The sequence below is a fragment of the Mauremys mutica genome, chromosome 2 (assembly GCF_020497125.1).
Source record: "Mauremys mutica isolate MM-2020 ecotype Southern chromosome 2, ASM2049712v1, whole genome shotgun sequence".
In the NCBI taxonomy this organism is placed as follows: Eukaryota; Metazoa; Chordata; order Testudines; family Geoemydidae; genus Mauremys; species Mauremys mutica.
Window position 1 is genome coordinate 286396594 of NC_059073.1, and position 25320 is coordinate 286421913.

The 25320-nt window shown below is 44.4% G+C and overlaps 1 protein-coding gene across 1 annotated transcript in view; it reads left to right on the forward strand.

The window, feature by feature from the left end:
- ADCYAP1R1 (ADCYAP receptor type I) overlaps nucleotides 1-25320 on the forward strand; it is a 190483-nt gene that overhangs the window by 19280 nt on the left and 145883 nt on the right. The window contains exon 2 of the mRNA XM_045006930.1: nucleotides 21174-21338. Within this exon, the coding sequence (XP_044862865.1) occupies nucleotides 21288-21338 (51 nt within the window). The 5' untranslated portion in view covers nucleotides 21174-21287. The remainder of the gene's footprint in view (nucleotides 1-21173; nucleotides 21339-25320) is intronic.

The following is a 25320-nucleotide window of genomic DNA, read 5'->3' on the forward strand; positions in this document are numbered from 1 at the left end:
CACTCCAAACACAGAGCTCATGTGTGCTTTGAAAAGCAGCGTGTCACTTGCAAACCTTTGTCCTTTGCTAATGCTTGCAATGTGCTTGCCTGGTTTTTTTTTTATGACAGTGAGGAAGAATTATGTTGGCCTTTGCAGGCAAAAAGCATCTCCCTTGATGTGAAGACCCTTTCCTTTCAGCGGGATCTGTTTAATAATTGGTGCCCATGCTTAACTCCCCCATGAAAGGGATGGTAATTAGACTAGTGTGTAGTCAGCAGAAGAGATAATCATTTTCATTAGATGCTGTAATCTGGAAGGATTTCCTTTCCAAATGGGTTTCCATATATATAACTTACTAATTATGAATGTATGAAGGGTCTTCTGTGAACTTCTCGTGACTACTTAGCCAAGCCTTATGTCCATGGAAGGTAATTTCCCCCAGTACCAGCAATAACAGTTCAATTCTCCTCCCATAAAGCTAATGGGATTTTTCCTCATTGATGTCAATGGGTGTAGGTTCTGGTCTTCAATTCTTTGGGTGAAATACTAATCCTGAAATCAGTCCCCACTGATATCAATGCCTGAACTCCCATTGACTTCAGTGGCATCAGGATTTCATCTCTGGATTTCACTTCAGCCTTCAGTATCACCATAATCTGAGCATTCTTAATATAGCCATTCATCAGATGATTACTTCCACTGGTATTAAAGATTTACCTTTAGTAAACTGGCGTGTCTGTCTTGGGTTTGCATTAAGAAGTGGGACCTCTAGCGATGCACTTATACTCTAGAACTCTACCTAGACATTTCCATCTAGATTTCTCTGTTCCTGGTCCCTCTGGCATGAGTCTTTTCCTCCACTCTGGGTATTTTTTGTATGTTTGAATTTAGTGCTTGGAAAAGGTGCCAGATTCATTGCCCTGGGGAAATCATGTCCCTCTGTTTATCCACAGGAACAGCAGAAGCAACAGCAGCACAAGCTTCCCACGCACTGCCTATCTAGTGTACTTCAGCCTCACCAGGCGGGAACACTGTCAGACCTTGCATCCGACGAAGTGGGTATTCACCCACGAAAGCTCATGCTCCCAAACGTCTGTTAGTTTATAAGGTGCCACAAGACTCTTTGCTGCTCTTGGAGGGGCAGTTCAATTTCTAGCCCGTTTCAGGTCTTGGCTTCTTGGTTGCGATGGAGTGCCATTCTGGAGGCTTCTCGCTTGCCACTAGGAATGGATTGAGTTGACTCTTGCTCACAGTCCTTGAAAGAGGCACTGGTGGCAGCTTCCTCTTACTCAGGGCCGGCTCCAGACCCCAGCGCGCCAAGCGTGCACTTGGGGCGGCGTCCCAGCGGGAGGGCGGCAGGCGGCTCCGGCGGACCTCCCTCAGGCATGCCTGCAGAAGGTCCGCTGGGACCACGGCTCCGGTAGACCTCCCACAGACGTGCCTGTGGAGGGGCCGCGGGTCCCGCGGCTCCGGTGGAGCATCCACAGGCACACCTGCGGGAGGTCCACCGGAGCCGCGGGGCCAGCGGACCCTCCACAGGCACATCTGCGGGAGGTTCACCGGAGCCGCGGGACCGGCGACCGCTAGAGTGCCCCCCGCGGCCTGCCGCCGTGCTTGGGGCGGCAGAAATCCTAGAGCCGCCCCTGCTCTTACTACCTGTCAGGGAGCTGGGCCAGCCACAGAGCCAGTCTGCGGGCAAACTGGTGAGCGTAGCTGATTGGCTACACTGCCGGATTGGTTGGTAGAGGCAGCAGACTGGCTCCTAAGCCCAGTAGCAGCAGCAGTTCAGCGGCTGCTCAAAGCCTTTGCCTGTGGCTCTGGTAGGTCCTGTCTTGGCCTCTGTCTTGCCTCAGTGCATGTAACACAGTTCTAACCCTCGGTTCCAATTCCTAACCTCTGACTTTTACTCTGACCTTTAATTCTGGCATATGTCTTCTGACTCCAGCTCTAACCCTGGACTCCACCCCCTGGCTCCTGACTTGGGCTGTGGTCCTTGACTCTGGCAGCTGGCCGCTATCTCCTGCTCTGACCACTCGACCTGACCGCCCACCTCCTGGTCACATGACACTTCCCATCTGAGTTGGATACAAGCTACATCGAGCTTGGCTTCATAGAGAGGAAAATTGGGTTCTATATATCGATCTCCTGAGCCATCCATCCTCCTAGGTCTGTTTTTTATGTCTTAACTGCCTGTGTTTCAATTTATAGCCTTTCCCTGAAGTTTTTGGCAACCCGGATTTCTCTTTATGCTCTTAGTTTGAAGCTCTGGGAGTGCTAGGGTGTTGGCATCTACCAAAGAAGGTTTATTAGCTTGTTCATTCCCAATTACCATTTATCATCCATCCCTTTTCAAGTTGCTGTTGAGAGAATGACTGGATTATAGTGACCTAGGTTGACCTAGGTTTTTTGGGGGAGAGGGGGAGATATCCATACATGCCTGCATATGTACCAGTGTGCACACATACAGAGGGAGACACACCATCCAGGTTTGGCACGCCTAGAGTTTAAAACGATTTGACTGCTTTTTCTTGACCACTTTTGTGAAGCCTCCGTTGATGGTGATTGTTGCTTTATTTTGCTTCCTCTAGCTCCTTTTTATTCCAGTTCTTTGTACAAGTGGGGAATTGTTGGAAGGTGCTGCAGTGCTGTGGCGGTGATCACAGTATAAGAGCAAATGATTGCTGACTGGATAGATGGATGTTGCATTCGTAGATGGGCTGCCTGATGGTTATCGGTTTTTAGCAATTGACAGTGTGATCTGGCTGGGTACTTGGAGTGATTAGCTTTGGTTTTAGAGCCATTTTAATATTGTGTTCTGCAGGCTGTGCAATAGGGCCAGATTGCATCTGCAGTGTTATTGTAGCCGAGTTGATCCCTGGATATGAGAGAGACCAGGTGGGTGAGGTAATAGCTTTTATTGGACCAGATTCTGCAAACTTCTGCAAGCAAGCTTCCAAGCTACACAGGGCTCTTTTCGGGTACTCCATAACCCTTGGACCGGGCCCCAAATGTGGGCCATTGCCTCAAAGGTACGATGGAGCCTAATTAGTAAAACATTTTGTTTTTAAAAGCCCTGTCCTGTCTGCTGTGTGTTGGATGTTAAAGAGTCCATCTTCCTTTCCCTAAGAGTTGAGCGCCGATGTCTGTGGCTAACATTCTGAGTCTGCCTCTCTGCAGCAAAATGTGTGCTGATTCATCGACACCCTCTGCCTACTAGCTGACTGCATTGCCGTGAGGTGAATAGTTGGCGAAGTCTAGGGACGAAAGGTGCCATATGAATGTGAAATACTCTTCTGTCAGAAAGTTACAGGCTAGAATACCGTGGATGACTACTTTTTCTTAGCGTATGTGCAACGCGCCTCAGGTGGCATGTAACCAAGATTCATCGCGGAATTTGGTCCGCTGCTTGGATCATTAGCTTCCCCAGCTCTGACCGGGTATTGGCAGGGAGTGCAACGTGAATGCTGATCCATGCACCCTCATGGACAATATAAATATAGGATACAATAGTGTAGGTACCCAGGGTTCCCTCTTCCTTAATCTCCCAGGATTTGTGCATGCTGTTCTTTTGCTCTGGCAAACTAACCTGCTTCAACACTTCCTTTCTATCTCTGTGTAATGCAGCTGCTCATTGGATATGTTACTTCCATTTGCCGTGGCTCTGGGCTTAGCTCTAGTGTGCCCTGATAGGGGAGTCTTAGGCATGTGGCTTACGAACACTAACACAGAATAAGGCTGTTAGTGGATACAGTAGAAGAATTATCCCAAGGTGGGCAATATAAGCTGAGAAGTGTATTTGAAGGGAAGGTTGGCTGAATGTCGGAGAGTCTGTATACTGAACTTGTGGATCCCTAGGCAGTGATTTCCTTAGGGACAATAATTACATGGAAGATTTTAGACTGTATTCCTCATGTCTCTTTTTAGTGGCTCGGAGGACGTATTCAGAAGGCAACTAAAGGGATGATGTAGGCATTTCTCAGAAGGAAATGTATCATCCTTCTCTTTTCTATAGCTCAGAGATATATTTTAATCATAAACAAGTTATCTTCTTTAATGCTCCGAGCATTTCCCATGTATGGCCCAAATCTGCAAACTTAGGAGCTTTGGGGCCTCCGGAAAGGTACCAAGTACTGTCTCACAGGCTGCATCTACACTCTGAGCTGGGGTGTACGTCTCCTGCTCAAGTAGACCTATTCAGAGTAGCTCGAGGAGAGCTGGTGCGAGGATAAATAGCAGTGTAGTATTGATAGCATGGGCAGTGCCATTGGAGGTGTGGCTGAGCTGTCTCGAGTACCAACCCACTTGAGAACAGTGGGTACTGCCTCAGCTGCCACTGCCTGAATGACTCTAGCTTCACCATTGGTGCTCCGGGGCTGGAGAACCCACAGGGAAAAATGGTAGGTGCTGAGCACCCACCAGCTGCCCCCATCAGCTCCCTCCCACCCCCCAATGCCTCCCACGCGCCAGCGGGCTGTGCTGATCAATGCCTCCCCCTTCCTCCCCCGACTCCCGCCCACCACAAACAGCTGTTTCACAGCTTTCAGGAGGCTCTGGGGGGAAGAGGGGAGGATACAGTGCGCTCGGGGGAGGGGGCAGAACTGGGCGGGAAGAGGCAGAGCGGGGGTGGGGTCTTGGGGGTAGGGATAGGGTGGGGGCGGGGTCTGAGGCAGAGCTGGGGGTCAAGCACCCCCTGTCACTTTGGAAGGTCAGTGCCTGGGACTGAATTTGATGATCTCCCGAGGTCCCTTCCAGTCCTAGAGTCTATGAATCTATGAATCACAGGCAAAATGAATGTATTTCAGATTGCCTGTTTTCATAGGTCAATGGGTTACTTCCCAGTTCTCTCTGCTATATCTGCTATATCTGCCCTGTGACTGGGCTGTTGCTACCATTCTGCTGCCTGTGAGAACTGGAAGCTTCCTGTGAGCATTGTACATCCCTGTGTCGGTCAGTAACAGCCTTTATGCTGATCAGCTTAATCTCTGTGTGCTGCTTAGGGTTGAGAACTGACACTGCCGGCCCTAATGGTCAGAAGTTAAAAACACAAGTAACTTTCCAGGAGGTCAGGTTCTAATTCAGTTTCTAGTGAAGTCAATGAATGTTATTCAACCATTCAATGCTGAAAATATTTACTCACAAATTATGTGAAGGAAAAATCCTAAAGTTTGCTGAACAAACCCTTCAACTTGTATAACTTGTCTCATTGAAGTCACTGGGACTTTGTCAGAGTGCCAGATCTGGTCCAAAGAGAGGGCTGGGGAGTACCCCTCAAAATGCAGCCTCCACATCATTTGAATCTTTAATCCCTGGCTAACAGGGCAACTAGGTGAGTGTGTGTGTGTGCGTTGGTTTTTTTATATATAAACTGAAGTCCCATTCTTGAACCACTTCTGTTGAGATAAAAATGTCAGGTCAACAGTTTAAGGACCAGATTTCAGAACTCTGTTATGCTGGTAAGCAGTTACTCACTTAAGTAGGATTACTCTTGTTAATAACTGCTCACCAGTATGAGCAAGTGGCTCCCAATCTGGCCAATAATCTTTATCCTTACATCAGAAAGCTGGTCCAGCGAAGGCCAATTAAACCCTGAGATGAATGGATGATACACCCCAGGGTTACAGACCATGCAGTTCATGTAGTTTACATTTAAACCACTCCGCAGTGTCTAAGAAAATGAAAGTGATTTTTTTTCTTAGCTTCAGCCTTCCGGGCTCTATCATGGATGAATGTATCAGAGCTGAATACAAGATTAAGAATTAAAAGCTTTACAAGGTTAAATCACAGAAACCCTACATGGGATGCAAAATGTATCATTATGTATGGATGAAAAGTAGAAAAGTCTAAAATAAAACTGCATGGAATAAACTGGCAATACACATGATAAAATATCTAGAGTAACTCACAATTAAAACAGCAAGAGAAGATTTCTCTTACCTGTAAAACTGGGTTCTCCTCCTAAATATCGAGTGTTCTAGCCACTAATGACTGGATTATCATGCTCCTGCCATCCATGATAGGATAATCTAGCAGTTGATGGCTAGAACAATGAGCAGCTACAACGAGGAATAATTTTTACAAAAAAAGTAGTGTCATATTGAGGTTTCCTTGCAAGTCTGTTCAAGAGGCTACAGTAAATGTAAACAATACCAATCTTTTCACCACGGCCACTAGTCACCAGCGAGCTAGACTAATACCGAATGTTATCAGTGATAGTGGCAATTGTTGGAGGGTTTACATGGGATGTTGGGCATATAATTTGTAGAGTGGGTTGCGAGGGGGAAATGGCAACACTTAATTTTTCATGGAACAAAATCTCATCCATTTTTGAATTTTGAATAAAATGTTAGTCAACTCTATAGAATAGATGGAAAAACAGACCAAAAATATCCCTGCAATTTTTTTTTTGAAATAGCAATAAATTTTGCTGACACTTCAAAAATTCAAAGAATTTAATTCTTGTCCATACAATGCAATCGTTATATAACAAATGTTATTCAAAGGACAGCAAAGGACATCTGGCTAACAGCTGGCAGAGGAGGTGCTCGATTCCTTCGTCTTCAGAGGGGTTGTATCTATGTGTGCCTGTGGTAAATTAGACCAATGTGGTATAGTAATACCAAAATCAAACGCCGAACTCAATCATGAGAAGAGCCAAGTGCCCTCAACACTCTAAAGCTCTTCACGGGAACAGATCTTTACTTTGCTATGTGCTTGCATTGACATGACAAAAGTGAGTAGAATCCCAAGGGAAAAAAATGGATAGCATCATTAGTGTTATGTATATGGCTTTGTAGCTGGACAAATCACTGAAAGACTAGGAGTGTGTGTGTGTGTGTGTTTACTTGGAAAATTAGCTTGTTTTGAAGAACTGTTACAAAAATGTTTTCCAATTTTGGAGAAATTCAGGATTGTTTCAACTGTATATTAGAATAAAAAGATGATTAAGACTGAATGGTTTGAGTTAGGTCAGTGGTCCCCAACCTTTTTCATCTGGCGGGCGCCAGACAAGGAGCCATGGAGGACCATGGCGGTGGACAAGCATCTGCCGAAATTCCGCTGACAAGCGGCGACGTTTCAGCGGTGACGCCTCTGGATGATGCAGCTTGTTGGTGGCATTTCAGCGGATGCTCGTCCGCCGGCCAGTATGCGGGTGCACTTAGAGGCCCTGGAGGGCGCCATGGCACCCACGGGCACCACATTGGGGGCCCCTGAGTTAGATGATAGAATGTTGCATAACAGGGTGATGGGTTGGGGATTCAGTAGTCTACATATTTATGGCCAGTTATTCTTTATCTCCTGTCATTGTTTATTGTTATTTTATTGTTCTACTCTATTGATTTTCTGACTGGCTTGCTCCCTCAGAGGAAAATGAGCCAAAATTGTTTCTACCAACCCCCCCTGATCCCAGCTGATTAAGGATCCAGAAACAATAATTTTGTGACCAATCACAACCAACCCACTCCGGGGGGGGGAGGTAACTAAAATGTGTCACAAAATTCTAGTTTCATCTTAATAATGAGGGGGGAAGGAGGGGAACAAGCAAAGTGTTCTCAGAAAACTTTTTCGTTCTAATCTCCTGGCTTTTTGTTTCGTGGCTGTTTCCTGAACAGGCAAAATCTTTGCTAAAATACTTAATTCTTTGGACAGATCTAATTACATCCAAACTATATGCAAGGCAGAATCCTGCCATTCGTTGTACAACGTATGTTTACTATCATATCAAATATCTACCACGCACTTTACTCCATTTGCCTGAAACAGCATTATGCTATTTTCCCTTGGGGCCATTAGATGTTCATTCTTATCTGCTGAGACAAAGGGATTATTTTCCCCCATGAGTGACACATCGCAAGCTGGTATAAAAAAAAGTCTTATGCCTCCTTTACTCCAGCTGGCCACAGACGCTTGGGACAGAGGTGAACACTGAGGCTCAGTGAAAAAGAACGATTCTAAATATGCCCCCACGACTCATAGTGTGTTTTTTGTTTGCCGGGTGGCCATAAAAAGCTGCTGACGGACTTGCTGCAATGTACGCTGCCAACTGGGGATTCTGAGCGAGCCACTCAGCAGACCCCCTGCCGAGCCGGGGGACTGAAGGCCAAGAGCTTGTCACAGGCTTTACATGCATTAGTGTGCATTTCTTGAAGTGCCTTTAGCACTTGACCTTGCAATCCCACATGCCTCAAAGGCTCTTCGGTGTTGACATATAAACAGGTCAGCCTTTGGACTATGCCTTGTCAGCTAAGTATTCACAGAGAACTGGTGATCTCCTCCTCCTTGGAGATGGGTGATGTCCCAGATCCCCAGCCCCCGTGTTACCCTGGTGATGGGAGACTCTTTCCTGAGCTCCTACCATCTGCAGACTGCAAGAGCCATTAATAATGGAGCAAGTGGAAATGAGGGCTTCGGGACTTGTATATTTCTCATCTTAATAAATTGCATCCTTTGGAGAGGGCTAAAATAGATCGCCTAGTGCTGGCAATCAATAATGTTTTGCTTCACATTCGTTTTTTTTTTTCTCTGTCTCTCAAGCACTGAATAGGACTGGTTGTTCCTTTGCCGTGTGAGAACGGTCGCTACCCTGTGAAAACAGGCATGTTCACAGCAGTTACCCTAGTAAATGGGTTCGGAGGACATTCAAAGAAATTTGGTTTTGGAGAAGATGTGGAGGCAGGGAGGAGGGGGAAAGGAGTTATTCCTGGAAAACTAATAATAAGGCCATCTCCATGCTACAGCCTCTCCAATGACAGAGCTCTGGCGCTGTAGTTGTGTTCGTGTAACGTCATAGTGTAGATGCTTCCTTTGTTGAAGGAAGTGATTTTTCCATCAGTGTGGTTAATCCACCTCTCTGAGAGGCGGTAGCTAGGTGGATGGAAGAATCCTTCTGTCAGCCTGGCTGCATCTACATCGGGGGTTAGGTTGACCTAATTACAGCATTGAGGGTGCAAAATTTTTCCACAGCCCTGTGTGCTGTAGCAATGTCAATCTAATTTTTAAGGGTAGACCAGGCCTCCAGGAGGGATCCTGCTCCCCTGGAGGTCAGTGGAGTTTTGCCATTGATTTCAATAGCACCAGGATTTTACCTCAAGAGTATTTCACAGATGCAGAGCAAGGAACCACTTGTTCATGCCAGATTTTCTTCAGCAGCTATTCAAACCGTGGAAGAGCCGGAGACTGTTTTGGTGAAAGTATCTCTGCATAGTAACATAAATACATAGGAATTGCCAGACTGGATCAGATGCCGGGGCTCTCTAGTCAGTATCTTAACTCCAATAGCGGCCAGTGCCAGAGGCTTCAGAGGAAAGTGCAAGAAACCCTGCAGTAGGCAGATGTGGGATAATTCCCACCCCACACACACCCTCATGTAGGTTTAATCCTAGTCCCTAGTAATGAGAGATTAGTTTAAATCCTGGTTTTATAGCCCTGTTTTAAGATCTGCCCAATACCTTATTCCAGTGCTTCTCCAGCTGTGGTCCATGGAGCCATTTCTGTCCAATGGAGAAGCATCTGTCCATCTGCAAGCAGCAGTGCTACTGACCAGAAGCTGGGACTGGACAACAGGGTCTGGATCACTGAAAATTTGCCCTGTTCTGTTCATTCCCTCTGAAGCATCTGGCACCCGTCACTGTCAGAAGACATAAACTGGGCTACATGGACCATTGGTCTGGCCCTAGTATGGCCATTTTTATGTTATGTTGTGGCCAGGCCACGTGATAGATCCATGCCAAGACTGAGGATTTATGTAGGCTTTTTTGACGAGTTAAACTAAATAATCTCTCTGCATCTTGCACAGCTGCTTCATGTCCTCCTCTGTTGGGTGTTTCATTGATGTCATTTCCACTGTGATCAAATTTGTACAACACACCAAAATTGGAGGGTAAGTAAATGCACCGCAGGATAGAACAGAATTGCATAACAAAGAGAGATGAGAGTAGTGTAGTATCTACATATACTAAGGCCTGGTCCACACTCGGGGGCAGTGTCAAGGTAAGATACGCAACTTCAGCTACGGGAATACCGTAGCTGAAGTCGCAGTATGTTATCCTGACTTACCTCCCATCCTCACCGCTCGGGATCGACGTCCGCGGCTCCCCCGTCGACTCTGCTACTGCCACTCGCTCCGGTGGAGTTCCGGAGTTGACGGGAGCGCGTTCGGGGATCGATATATTGCGTCTAGATGAGACGCGATATATCGATCCCCGCAAAATCGATCGCTACCCGCCAATTCGGCGGGTAGTCTGGACGTACCCTAAGAGACAGACTCTGCCACACAGCATTTACAATCTAGATGGAGACGAGAGAGCGAGGAAGGGAATATTATCATTTCCATTTTACAGATGGGGAATGGAGTCACTCAGATTGTGACTTGCCCAAGGACATACATGAAGTCCGTGGCAAAGCTGGGAATTGTAACTAGATCTTCCTGAATCTCTGACTAGTGTCTTAACTCTCATTTATTTATCCTGTTATGGTAGCACCAAGAAACCTCACCCGTGGGTCAGGTGCCCATTGTGTTAGGTGGTGTACACACAAAGAAAAAAAAGGTGGCCTCTTCCCCAAAAAGCTTACAACCAACCTTTCTCATCAATGTGTTTTGTGACTGGAGATCTTACTGGTTTTCCAGGCATCTTTCTTGCATAGCTTGTCGTCCCACTCCCACCCCGTTCTCCATCCTTCTAAAACAACAGCACGTAATATCTCAGAAAGATGGAAGCAACTGAATTGCAGCACCAGACCTTTTCTGAGATGCATCTCCCTGGTGATGGAGTTCTCTAGGTTTTCAGGTCTCATAGATGGGAATAACTTTCTTTACCAAGCAGGCAACAGAAAAGGAAATATTCACCAAAGTCTGGTGAGATTTAGCCCGAGCATGCTTGCCTATTGTGGCACAGATTTGCTGGAGAGACTGACAGATCCTCATCTGGGATATCACTGTAGACTTGCTGAGTCAGTGCTCACTGAAGAAGAGGCAATTAGTTTCAGAAAGTCAGTGCAGCTTGCACAGGAAAATAATAAGGAATCCAACATTCAATTACATCATGTAATGAGAGTCAGCTAAAAAGTGACACGTTTTTAAAGTGCTTATATAGCAATGCTAGAAGTCTAAATAATAAGATGGGTGAAGTAGAGTGCCTCGTATTGAATGAGGATATTGATATAATAGGCATCTCACAAACTTGGTGGAATGAGGATAATCAATGGAACACAGTAATACCAGGGTATAAAATATATCAGAAGGACAGAACAGGTCATGCTGGTGGGGGAACGGTACTACATGTGAAAGAAAGCATCGAATCAAATGAAATAAAAATCTTAAATGAAGCAAACTGTAACATAGAATCTCTATGGATAGTAATTCTAGCTCGAATAATAAGAAATATAGCAGTAGGGATATATTATGGACCACCTGACCAGTATGGTGATAGTGACTGTGAAATGCTCAGGGACATTTGAGAGGGTATTAAAATAAAAAAAAACCTATCCCAGTATTGACTGGGTACATGTCACCTCAGGACGGGATGCAGAGATAAAGTTTCTTGACACTTTAAATGATTGCTTCTGGGAGCAGCTAGTCCTGAAACCCACAAGAGGAGAGACAATTCTTGATTTAGTCATAAGTGGAGCACAGGATCAGGTCCAAGAGGTGAATATAGCTGGACCGCTTGGTAATAGTGACCATAATATAATGAAATTTAACATCCCTGTGGTAGGAAAAACACCACACTGGCCCAACACTATAGTATTTAATTTCAGAAAGGGGAACTACACAAAATTGAGGAGGTTAGTTAAACAGAAATTAAAGGGTACAGCACCAAAAGTAAAATCCCTGCAAGCTGCATGAAAACTTTTTAAAGACACCATTATAGAGGTTCAAATTAAATGTATGCCCCAAATTAAAAACAAAAACAAAAACAAAAAAAAACCATAGTAAGAGAACCAAAAAAGAGCCACCGTGGCTAAACAACAAAGTAAAAGAAACAGTGAGAGGCAAAAAGGCATCCTTTAAAAAGCGGAAGTGAAATCCTAGTGAGGAAAATAGAAAGGAGCATAAACTCTGGCAAATGAAGTGTAAAAATATGATTAGGAAGGCCAAAAAAGAATTTTAAGTACAGCTAGTCAAAGACTCAAAAAGTAATAGCAATTTTTTTAAGTGCATCAGAAGCAGGAAGCCTGCTAAAAAACCAGTGGGGCCACTGGATGATCAAGATGCTAAAGGAGCACTTAAGGACGATAAGGCCATTGCGGAGAAACTAAATGAATTCATTGCATTGGTCTTCACAATTGAGGACGTGAGGGATATTCCCAAACCTGAGCCATTCTCTTTAGGTGACAAATCTGAGGAACTGTCCCGAGACTGAGGTGTCATTTGAGGAGGTTTTGGAACAAATTGATAAACTAAACAGTAATAAGTCACCAGGACCAGATGGTATTCACCCAAGAGTTCTGAAGAAACTCAAACGTGAAATTGCAGTACTACTAAGTGTAGTCTGTAACCTATCATTTAAATTAGCTTCTGTACCAAATGACTGGAGGATAGCTAATGTGACGCCAATTTTTAAAAAGGGCTCCAGAGGTGACCCTGGCAATTACAGGCCGGTAAGCCTGACTTCAGTACCAGGCAAATTGGTTGAAACTATAGTAAAGAACAAAATGTTCAGATACCTAGATGGACATAATTTGTTGGGGAATAGTCAACATGGTTTTTGTAAAGGGAAATCATGCCTCACCAATCTACTAGAATTCTTTGAGGTCAACAAGCATGTGGACAAGGGGGATCCAATGAATATAGTGTATTTAGATTTTCAGAAAGTCTTTGACAAGCAGGGTTGCTGGAACAATTTTTATAGTGGGGATGCTGAGAGCCATTGAACCAAACTGTAAACCCTGTATATGATGGAAACCACTTCAAGCCAGAGGGTGCTGCAGCACCCCCCACACCCCTAGTTCCAGCACCTATGTTGACAAGGTCCCTCACCAAAGGCTCTTAAGCAAAGTAAGCAGTCATAGGATGAGAGGGAAGGTGCTCTCATGGATTGGTAACTAGTTAAAAGATAGGAAACAAAGGGTCAGTTTTCAGAATGGAGAGAGGTAAATAGTGGTGTCCCCCAAGGGTCTGTACTGGGCCCAGTCCTATTCAACATATTCATAAATGATCAGGAAAAAGGGGTAAACAGCGAGGTGGCAAAATTTGCAGATGATACAAAACTACTTAAGGTAGTTAAGTCCCAGTCAGACTGCAAAGAGCTACAAAAGGATCTCTCAAAACTGGGTGACTGGGCAGCAAAATCGCAGATGAAATTCAGTGTTGATAAATGCAAAGTAATGCACATTGGAAAACATAATCCCAACTATACATATAAAATGGTGGGGTCTAAATTAGCTGTTACCACTCAAGGAATAGATCTTGGAGTCATTGTGGAGAGTTCTCTGAAAACATTCACTCAAAATGTGCACTGGCAGTCAAAAAAGCAAACAATGTTGGGAATCATTAAGAAAGGGATAGATAAGAAGATAGAAAATATCATAGTGCTTCAGAAAAGGGCAACACAAATGATTAGGGGTATGGAATGGCTGCCATATTAGGAGAGATGAAAAGTCCCAGTTTGACAGAGTTCCCCAGAGTCCCCCAGGTTGACTGTGCATTGTGTGAAGAAATACTTCCTTTTGTTTGGTTTAAACCTTCTGCCTATTAATTTCCTATGGTGACCCCTAGTTCTTGTGTTATGAGAAGCAGTAAATAACACTTCCTCATTTACTTTCTCCACACCAATCATGATTTTATAGACCTCTTTCATATCCCCCCTTAACGGTCTCTTTTTCAAGCTGAAATGTCCCAGTCTTACTAATCTCTCCTCATATGGAAGCCGTTCCATACCCCTAATGATTTTTGTTGCCCTTTTCTAAACCTTTTCCAATTCATATATATAATATTTATTGAGCTGGGGTGACCACATCTGCACGCAGTATTCAAGCTGTGGGCATAGCATGGATTTGTAATAAATGGTGAAAAGGCCTTTATTCCCTGCTGAAGGGAAAACACACTGTTCCGGCTTCCTCTAGATTCTGTTTCATTTCTTACTGTGTCAAGTAAAGGAAGGATGCTGCTCTTTATGCAGCTGGGGGCCCAATGCTATGAGGGGCTGAATGCTTCCTATCTGTCTAACCATCCAAGTTATTATACTGCATTCATCATCGAGGTGTTTAGCTGCCGCAGCTCCCACTAAAGTCATGCATGGCTCTGGGAAAGGCACATAACAGGGAAGAGAGTGAATTACTGTGTAAACAATAACTTGGTGCCATGCGTTTATTATGCCCTCCTGCTGTAGCTAGCGCTACCTGCTGTGGCCTTCACAGCTCTCCAGTGAGGCAGAGCTGATCAAAGGGATCTGCACTTCAAAGGTTTGCTTTAGTGGTTTTCAGAAACCAGGGACTTCATTTGCTGTACTCCTTATGGCCACGCTTGCAAAGCCCTGAGGGGTGGAGGAGGTTGATCTGTCACTTTCTCTCAGGCCTGGCATCCCACCTGAAGCAGCTGGATTTGTTTCCTAGAATCCACGAGGCCTTGTTTGAACAAGAATTGCTCTTCAAAGCCACGCTCCAGGTGTGGTAGCTATTTCGGTCAGTGGCTCCATGGAATGGGCAAAGTGTTGTCGTTGAACTCCAGTGGATCTTAGAGTGCTGGGGTCTCAGCCTGGTACTGCAGGGAGCAGCGCCATTCATGCCCCTGGCCTGGCTGACTTGAATATTTAAGCAAGCGCTGGTGAGAAGGTGGTCCCTTCCATTGCTAAGTATCTGTGCGCTTGATTAACCCCCATGGGTTCAAGGAGTGTGGCTTGTACTCAAGAGGCAATTCACTCCTAGAGGAGAGCAGGGGGCAGTACCACTGCTAACCTACCCTAGAAGTCATGGTAAGACAGCTTTATGTTCTGCCCAGAGGTTCCTAGGAACCAATCTTAGGGACATGTAGCTTGGACTGAACATCTCCCAAGCAGCCTGTCCCTCTACCCTTCTCTGGTCAGTCCTATGCACTTTCTAAGCTGCTCTAACTACCTGCAATTCCCTAATGGGGTTTTCCGATCTACTGCAATGCGCTGCTGGAGTGGAGGTTGCATGTAGCCCCTTCTTTCCTCCAAATCTGGGCAGAGTTTCTGTCACTGATGGGGAGTGGATGTAATCATGGGTTTTCCCAGCAAAAGTGATATGAGCTGCCTGAATCCATGGGCTTGTGAGCTGTATTCTCTTCTCACACCAGTGTTACCCCAGTGTAGCTCCATTGGCATCAATGAAGCTACACTTGAGAAGAGAAGAGTGAGTAGACATGGTAACAGTTTTCAAGTCTATAAAAGGTTGTTACAAGGAGGAGGGAGACAAATTGTTCTTCTTAACCTCTGAGGATAGGACAAGAAGCAATGGGCTTAAATTGCAGCAAGGGCGGTTTAAGTTGGACATTAGGGAAAACTTCCTAACTGTCAGGGTGGTCAAGCACTGAAATAAATTACCTATGGAGGTTGTGGAATCTCCATCACTGGAGATCTTTAAGCAGGTTAGACCAACACCTGTCAAGGATGGTCTAGATCAGTGATGGGCAGCCTGTGGCCCGCGGGCTGCAGGCGGCCCATCAGGGTAATCCGCTGGCGGGCTGCCAGACAGTTTGTTTACATTTGCACGGCCAACGGTTGCTGCGGGACTGGCAAACTGCGGCCACTGGGAGCTGCGAGTGGCCATTCAAATGTAAATGCAGGTTGCCCACCAAAGATCTAGATAATACTTAGTCCTGCCTTGAGTGTGGGACTGGACTAGATGACCTCTCGAGGTCCCTTCCAGTCCTACAACTCTATGATTCTATGTAATTAATCCTGATTTATACCTGGCCAGGCAAAAGGAGAATCAGGCCCATCTAATTTCCTGTACTCATTCTTTTCCTCTAGCTTTTTTTTTCTGTATTCTTCCTAAGTTTTAGGGATCAGAGTTATGCTCGACATTCCAGGTATGTTGACAAGTGAATGAGCCCCTTTTGATGGTACCACAAAAGAAACACAGATTTGTCTTGCAAATGTACCACTTCCCAGATAGCCTGTGCGCACAGCTTGTTTACAGCTCAGTATCCTGACCCTCAGGCACCATTTGTGCATACAGAAGGGTAATCAGGTCTAATTGCATTCTTAAGGGGTCCTCAACCACTGAGAGCCTATAGGCTTCATAGAGGAACAGCACTACTGGGAACCTTACGGCCTAGCCGCCAGCAATAGACTCCACCGTCCAACAGTGGTTTGTGAACACTCCGTAATATGCCGCTAGAGGAGAAGTACATTATTCTCTCTTAAAGGGGCCTTATGCAACTGTGTGACCATTATGTAAGGTTGTTTCAGGGCCATGAAGAGTGGCACTCTCACTACCCGGGTTTTGCATTTGATTTCTCTGTATAGTAATATCGGCTCTTTCATTATGGTGGCGCATTGTAGCTTGTGTTTTCTTTGCACCAGATGAACTGTGTGTTTCTGGTTCTAGAAGCTATGCAAGCAGAACACTGGCTAATAAAAACAACTGCCCACAGATAATTTATCATTAATTCTTTAGTTAGTTAGCACATGTATGTCATGCCAGTAGGTGAGCATGGAGCTTTCCATAGCCATTGAAGAGACAGGTTTCAATTGTCAAAAGTGACTGGTAATTTTTGGGTGCCTGAGTCAAGAAACTGCAGGGACCTGCTTTTCAGAGGGCAGGTGCTGAGCACTTTTTGAAAATTCAGGCCCCTGGAAGCTGTTTTAGGTTGGGCTTCTGAAAACTGAGGTTCCCAAAATCACTAGCATGGTAACTTAGAGAATGGTCCTGGTCTAGAGGCGTTGACAATGGCAAGGCTTTGAGATGCTGGGGAAATACCCTAGGGCAAAGGGAGGCCTGGTAGCAGAGGGACATGAAATAAGGTAGTGGGGATGCTATGCATTGTGTTACACATTGTGTTCCTTTCTTCTAAGCATTATTTTCATATATGGGTGGTTCATGAATTTAGGATTCATCGTGTCCTGGGCCAGACCAGTGGCCAGGACCAGCTGCTTCAGAGGAAGGGGCAAGAGATTAGAGAGTAAAACAGTAATAACTACATCTCAATATTGACATAGGTCACTCCCATAAGGCTATGGTTCCTGGCCTTTTGGAGTAGCTGTATCAATGAACCAGGCCACCGCTGTATTTCTTGTCCTTCCTCTACCTTCTTCACCTCACTAATGATGAACTCGGGGCTCAGTATCTGTACAATGGCTCTTGCTTGCATGTTGCTCAGTTAAGCCTGCTCCGGACTATGCATTTTAGACTCCTTCAGACTCTCACATACTCAGAGGGCTGGGGCCCTAAGTTCTCTTATAGAGTGAACATGTGTAGCTGAAAAAAGGAATGGGTAGCACTGGAGTCCATCTTAGAGTTCATGAACATGGGCCAAAAGGTGCCTGAGGTGCCGACTCAAGGATCCTTCCCCACTCATTACGCTTCTCCAGGTTCAGCCAGGCAAAATTGCAGTCCCTGCTAGCACACCTAGGGTAAATGAAAGGGGGTGGAAGGAGACAGATCTGTGACCCCACTAATCTCTTCCCTGACCATCTGGTATGGCCAGCCATGGGGTGACTACACACTGCACCCTCCTGAGGGGGTATAGCAGTGAATATGAACCCCCCCTTCAGGCCAGTTTACTAGATTCACCTGGGTCTACACCACCCCTAGCATAAGTCAGAGTGTGATTTAAAACAAAAGGGCCGTGAAAGGATCTCGGCTCTGGAGCAAGCTATGCCCTGGTCAGAAATAACTCTGGTCTGTTGACCTTTAGGGTACACATCTATTTGCATGGAGTGCTAAAGGGGGTGGGACGTGGTGAGGTTTAGAGCTGTAGAAGGTTGTGTGTCTTGTAGGGGGCTTCGCTCGGTTGGCTGTGGGATATAGATGGTTGGAATATTTTTAATCTTTTCATCAAAATTTTGAATTTCAACAATTTTCATGAAAAATTTGATCTATTTTCCAACATCTCCACTGCCTGAGGGTGTGGAAAAAGGGCTTCTAGAGTCTGTGATAGCTGCTCCTTCTTACAGAAATACAAAATAGGCATACCGCAGAACTAAGGAGAAAACCCGACAAGGAAAAGAAATTCAGTCAAACAGCAATTGCAAAACTTGGATGTACCAGCCTTAGAACACACCTCACTGGCTGGAAAAGAGTTCTTTACAGTTTCCTTTTGTACGTGCTCCTAACACAGTGCAGGAACTGAGTGTATTCTTACCTTTGTGATCTCATCAGGCATATTAGTTAGAAAAGGACAACTACATCACAGATTCTGCAAAAGGGTAATTAACCCATCTGTGAGGACAAAAGGAAAAGTCTCATTCTATTTTTACTTGGCCTACTAATGCTCCTAAAATACAGTTTTATAAATATTTCCTTGCAATTGACTATTCATGTGCATTAGTTAAGAAAGTCATGCCATTCCAACCGACTGACATTTTATGAGGGTTGTTGACAGAATAATGGCATAAAAGAGAACTGATAGGTGGTGTAGTAGAAAAATTTCCTCTACACAGGAATTACTGAGTGGATTCTTTGGCCTATAGTATGCAGGAAATCAGATAGACTAGTGTTTCCCAAGGTTCAGAGTTTGCCCCTTGCAGGCAGGGTATATGGATAAGCCTATTAATTATTCTCCTGTGACTTAGCTTTCATAAGTCTCTCTAGATGGTTGTGAAGAAACACATGAAAACCTTACCCGCATATAACCAATGCATCTATGTCTGTCTGGGTTTGCAGAGTGCCTGAAGCACTGACTCTGAGAGGTGTGAAGTGCTCCATTGAGTATAATGGGTGCTAACTCAGATGTCAGTGATGATATTTTAAATGTCAACATTGTTAGCTATTTTACTGCTTATCCAAGCATGTAAGAAAGGAGAGGAAGTATCATATTATAAAGATCTATGGTCTCTACTCATCTTAGATAGACTTAACAAGAGATGGGTGGGGAGATGTGCAAATAGATTTTTTTTGGCTCACTGGCTGTATCAAAAAATCAAAAAACATTGTTTCAGGTCACTGAACAAAATATTTCATTTAACACAAAACAAAATGTTTCTTTTAGCTTTAGAGGTTTAACCTTTAAAATAAATAAATAAAACTGAAGAAAAATTTCAAAAAGAAATCATTTTGAATTAAAAAAAGAGTTCATTCTGAAAAAGTCAAAATGAAATGTCAATTGTTCTGGAAAAATGTTTATAGATTTTTCGTATCAAAACAACTTGATGAATTTTACACCAATTTGTGTATTTCTGTCAACACGGTTTGCATTTTCCGTGACTTCTTATTGGATTCAGTTGCAGAATCGGGGCCCTGGGTCATGAGAAACTGAAAGTTGTCCTTGTCTAATACCTAGGTGATTAGATTTGGAAGTCTCGATCCAGTTTGAGATGGGCAGGTTTCCATGTCTTGCTTGCACAAAAACCTAGCCACTTTGTTGGCCTTCTCTACAGAGAGGCTGGGGAATGGAGAACAAACACTGCTAACATAGGGCTGTAGGGAAATTTTCCACTGTCTGTGAGAAACATGGTGTGGCACTACATAGAGGGCTCCAGCCTCTAGCAGTGTTGGTTCATCATCTCTTTAAAATAATTACAATAATAGAGTCCTGATGGCCATTATTTTAACACAGAGCGTCCATCCATCCATCCGTCATGTAACTAGCATATTTCTAATGCATGCATTACCATGGTGACTAAATGCCAGGCATGTGAGTAAGTCATCAGCTGCTCTTCAATCTTCTCCCACACTTTCCTCCCAATATCCCACATGTCTTGCAGTAAGAGAGTAAAGATCCATCTTCATACCCTTCTCTGGGCTTCTCTGCCAAAGCTGCCCACAGGAGAACCAATTACCAGCTAACAATCTGAAATCCAGTCCGAGCCATTGCCTCTGCCTGGCTCCCATGTACACAGGCTCCTTTTAATGGAGTGACTCTTATTTTCCACCTCCGCACCATTAAATGTCAGGATGGACTTTTTCTGTCCTCCTCGGCTCAGGTCTTATCTCTCTCTCATTATTTGATAAAACATCAGGAAGACAGTGTAGAAGTAATTAAATTCAGTACCTGAGTAGAGAGCGAGGTGAAGGCAGGAGGGAAGAGAGGGAGGAGGGTGAGTATGGAGAGGTTTTTGTGAATCATTTTTCCTCCTCTATTTAGTGGAGGCCTGGACTGAGATGACTAATGTAGAAGGAGAGGGTTTTTTTTTTTTTTAAATGAAAGGCGCTCGGCTTCCTGAATGCTGATATCTTGCCAGCAAGCTGCAGTCAAGGTTGAAATTGGAAGGAATATTGAACAGCCCTCGATTGGAGAGTTATTTCATATTTATCTTTGTCATTTATTTATTTATCTTGTTGCTTGCAACCCGTCTCCCTCCCCGTCTTCCTTTTATTTCTCCGTTTACTAGACTTAGCCCACATTTTTTTCTGCAGTCTTTTCTTTTGTAACAATAACTGTTTTTTTCCTCACAACATGTATGATTCTGGTATTCATTTTTGAATTCTCTTTCCTTTTTTCTCCCATCATGTATATGGTTTTTGTGTTATCTTTGATCCCTCTGTTAGATTTTCCCTTTTTTCTCCTCTTTTTTTGGTCATGTTAGAGAACGGTATGCCAAACTGAGAGCCCAGGGAAATTGTGTCTCCCATATATCTCCGGAGAAGTAGGGCCAGATTCCCAGCTGCTGTCAATTGACATGGCTGGTGATGACTTCACTGGATCTAAGAGTCCAGCCCCTTGATTCAGCTCAAGAAGTGAAAGTTCCCCAGTACGTCCAACAGGGGACTCAGTCCAGTCCTTGGGTAGTTCAGTGTTCATGCCCCTTCAGTCCCTGGCCTTGTACCAGTTGTCACATTCAGTCCCTTTACTTTTCTTTGGAGGTGTTTAGCTTTTATCATTTACATTGTTTCAGTAGTGCCTTTGTTCCAGATTATCGATAGCACAATAGTGTCCATGCCCCCTCCCCCATTCAAGGATCAGGACCCTGTTGTACTAGGAGCTGTACGCACAAGTAACAAGATGTTGGCTCTTGACTTACTCAGCTCACAATCTAGATAGTGTAACCTCTGTTCCAGGCCTGTTCCTCTTTCCCGCAACTCCCCTTCTTATTTCTCATTATTATAATTCTCATACTGTTTCGTTGCAGAGACCTGAGCTGAGTCTTGAAGACAGCGACACTGGGATCGGCAGATGGTGTGTGCTTGAGCCACAAGACCAGCTCTAAGTTGCTACAGATTGGCTACATATCTATTAGGAGAAGATGGCCGTCTCCATGAAGATCTGCTTCTTCACTCTTGTGCTCCTGCCTCTGGTATGGAATCCCAGGAACAATGGGTGCATGTCTTTGTAATGGCGTACTGCGGGTGCATGTTTTTTAAATGCATGGGGTTGTCAGCCTACCCTAGGAGAAGAGCCGGTTGCTGACAGTGGTTGATGGTGCTCCAGCTTCCCCCTTAGCTGCTATTAAACCACTTTCAGCGTCTAGGGCAGATGGGGGTAGAATGATGCTCACCGCCCTTTTTGCAAATGAGAAGAAGGCAGGGTCATAAAGGAACATGGTCAGGGTTAAAACAGCAGCCAAGATTGTCAAGTGCCACTCGTGGTTTTTGGAGGCCTCCATTTTTGGATGCCCAACTTGAGACAACCTAAAAAGGGGCCTGCTTTTTAGAAAGTGCTGAAAACCTTGACTTTAAGGTGTGTCAAGCTGGGCACCCAAAGGCACTAGTCACTTTTTTTAAGACTCTTACCTATAATTCTTGAATATAGCTCATCACAAGATTTGTAGGTGAAAGATGCTCGGTAAGGATGTAGCTGTAGCAAATTACTTACAGCTGTATCTGTAGCAAATTACTTACAGATACTGCCACACTGCTTCATGCATTTCAGTTCAGCTCTTTACTAGAGTAGTGACTTCTCGGGATTTCTCAGAAAACATTATATAGAGCGAGTCCCTGGGATATATTGTGTTTAAACCCTGAATCCCAGCCTTATTAATAGCTCCCAGTAACTTTTGAATACAGAATGCTACACAATTGCTTAGATATTTACATTTTAATGCACCCAGATAAGCTAAGCATTGTAAAAGGCTACTTAAAATAAGATTATGTAATGCATTAAACAATAGCTATTTGATCCAGAAGTTTGACTATTTTTCGTATAGACATTTTGCTGCTATACAATGGATTTACAACATCTGGATCACAAGGTACGGCACACAGCATACCATTTATACTCCTTTATTTAAACACATGTAGATGTACATTCTTTTGCCTCAGGTCTTCTTCAGAGATTATTTTCACACTCCAAAATGTAGAGTTTATCAGCTGGATTCTTCGGATTGGAATGAAAACTGTAGTATCCTCCAAAAATTTGGCATAGTGAGCAAACACAAGTTTGCTCTGTGAATTCTTCTAGCTAGAAACACTCAGCCCTCTTGATTGTTGGCTAGTTCGTCTGGTCAGATAGGAAGTCTTCCTTATAGACAAAACACTACAGGTCTGAGATCCAGATGTGACAGCAGCCATGTCCTCTTGGCTGATAAACTGACCTCTAGCAGTAGAGCCTGATGGGAATGCTCAGTGTTTCCCCTCTTGCTTGAATTTTCTGCTCTCTGAGCTCTCATTAGCTCAGCTCCGAGGTTAATGTTGTGTGAGATATGTAGAATTGTCTGCCTTTAATGATGGTTTCTATGCTGACTTCAAGCAGATACTGAGCCTGCTTATTATCTACCAGCTCCTCTTTTCTGGATTCTCCTGTTCACTTCTAGCTGTGCTTCCTGCCTTTGTCTCTGCACAGATTTCAACAAGGCTCTTCCTCTTTTTCATTGCTGCTCTCAGGACTTAAAGACAAAATGCTCTGTTCTAAAAGCATATGGATTATATGTGCAACATATTATTATTATATCCTATATAGTATTGTATTTGGGCAGGGGGAGGAATTCCTTACCTGAATTCCTAATATCAGCTTGGTTGCTGCCCTTAGACAAAGGGAGTTGTTGGCAGCACAAGTTATTTTCTCACATAAGCAGTAAGATAGAGGTGACTAGTAAATATAAGATGTTAACAAAAATAGAGATGGGCCATGGTCCCTCTTGGATCCAGAATTCAGTTTCTTCTCCTTATGTGTTAGTGTCCGTGGGAGTTCATATCTGGGTTTAAATTCAGACTGTTGGAGGCAGGCATCATTTGGACAATCCCGGTTTCTGGTTTGGGAAACAGGAAAGCCATGCCAATGGCATCCATCAGATACTGAAACAACACATTTCACTTTCTGTTCCAATGTGAATTAACTTGGATGCTCTAAAGTCCAACTGGCTGGGATAGATAATAGGTGAAACAAGATAGCACTCTAGAAGAACATCAGATTATGGGGACATGGGAAGGAGATTGTTAATGTACAATGAGGCTACCAAAACAGAAGAAAACAGTGAAAAAGAAAGCTCCACTGATCTAGAAACTCACCACTCTCTCCTCCCATGCTATATCATGGGCATTGGACTGGATATGAACCACAATTCTAAAGATGAAAGAATCTATATTCAACTGCAAAGCTCCAGAGCAAGGCAAATTTCACTTTGATTCCTTGTTAGTGTGGGTACAGGAATCACGTGGGCCCTGAAAGGTTCAAAAGAGTGATTAAATGGTGAGCATGCTGTTGTCTCTTAATGCTCTTTTACACCTTACCTCTCTTTCTATAAGAAACTAGGGTCAATTCCCATTCACTTCAGCGGAGGTCAGGATTTATCCCCAGGTTCTCAAAAACTGAGCATTAGTCATGTTTTGAACCTGTCCCAATAGTGATCGTATTTTCAAAATAATAAATGATTAAGGGCTTTTCTACACCAGCGTTTTTCAACATTTTTTTCATTTGCAGACCGCTAAAACATTTCAAATGGAGGCACGGACCCCTTTGGATATCTTAGACATAGTCTGTGGATCCCAGGGGTCTGCAGACTTCAAGTTGAAAACCACAGTTCTGTGGTAACAACAACCTTTTGAGGACCCCTTAGACATATTCTGTAGACCCCCAGGGGTCCACAGACCCCAAGTTGAAAACCGATGGTCTACACAGTATGTTAGTGCTCACTAGCTGGGGTGTAAATTCAGGAGCACACCAGCGGGTTATGCACTAACTGGCCCATGTGTACTCTGCTGGCATGTGCTAGAAGTTCCCTACGTTAGCGCGTGCCAGCAGTGTCCACATGGGCCAGCTGGTATGCAACATCCCAGGTGGCGTGCACAAATGCATCATGTCACTTGAATGAAAAGAAAATGACCTCTCTTTCCTGCATGTTTTCTCGAGTGTGGAAATCAGCATGGTAACTTTAAAAAAAAAAGAAAATGAACAGCAAGAAGAATGGAATGAGGTCCAATACATGCTATTACAATACCACCGTGGAACACTGCACCATTAGCTTAATGACTTTGCAGGACAAAAAAATCCCTGTCAAGGGTTAGTGTCTATAACCAGAAAAGGAGTTTCACATATTTGAAAGTAAAGAGAGAAACTCCCTAGCTTGAGATTCGGCCCAGCACTGTGACCCCTGGTGTGGGGGTCTGTCCTGCCTAAAGGCATTTTTGGTGAAATCTTGGCTCCATTGAAGTCAATGAGGGTTCTGCTCTTCACTTCAGTGGGGCCAGGATTTCACACGCAGCGCTGGAATTGCTCTCCTGGCCGGAAGCTCACCAGGCTGCTGTTTGGGTCCCAATGCACTAGACCTGTGTGCTCTCAAGCATTCCTTCCACACAGCAGGCAGCAGCCCTGTATTTCCCTTTGGCCTTCATGGCATGAATCCTTGGTACAGATGGGGCTCTACAGCTCAGCTGCCCCATGCCCCTAGGACCAGCGCTGAAGCCCCAAGATATGCCAGTCATTTTTCCAGAGCTCGAATCTCGTGGGAACTCTGGGTTTGCAGTTCCCCTTTTAGGGACATGGGATAGTGGAGAAAGCACAAATAAACAGGGTTTGTAAGGGTTTCCAAATGCAATTACTTTTTACTTCGATATCCTGAGAAATAAATATTCTAGGCAAAACAATGAAACTACCAATATACATTTCCCAGCTTCAGGTTTTTGAGCATTCCTGAGTGCTCTCTGGGTTTAGCTCAGAGTCCTCTGGAGTGTCCTCTGGGGTATCCTGGATCCTTTCTCTCCTCTTGCACATGGCTTCCTCTCCAGATCCTGGAGTATCTCTGGTCCCTTCTCTCTCTAAAATATTCGGTGAAAGACCATCTCTTTGTCAGGTAACCCCCACTCAGCCTTATCTGGTTATCAAAGCCCCTCACCAGGTGATCG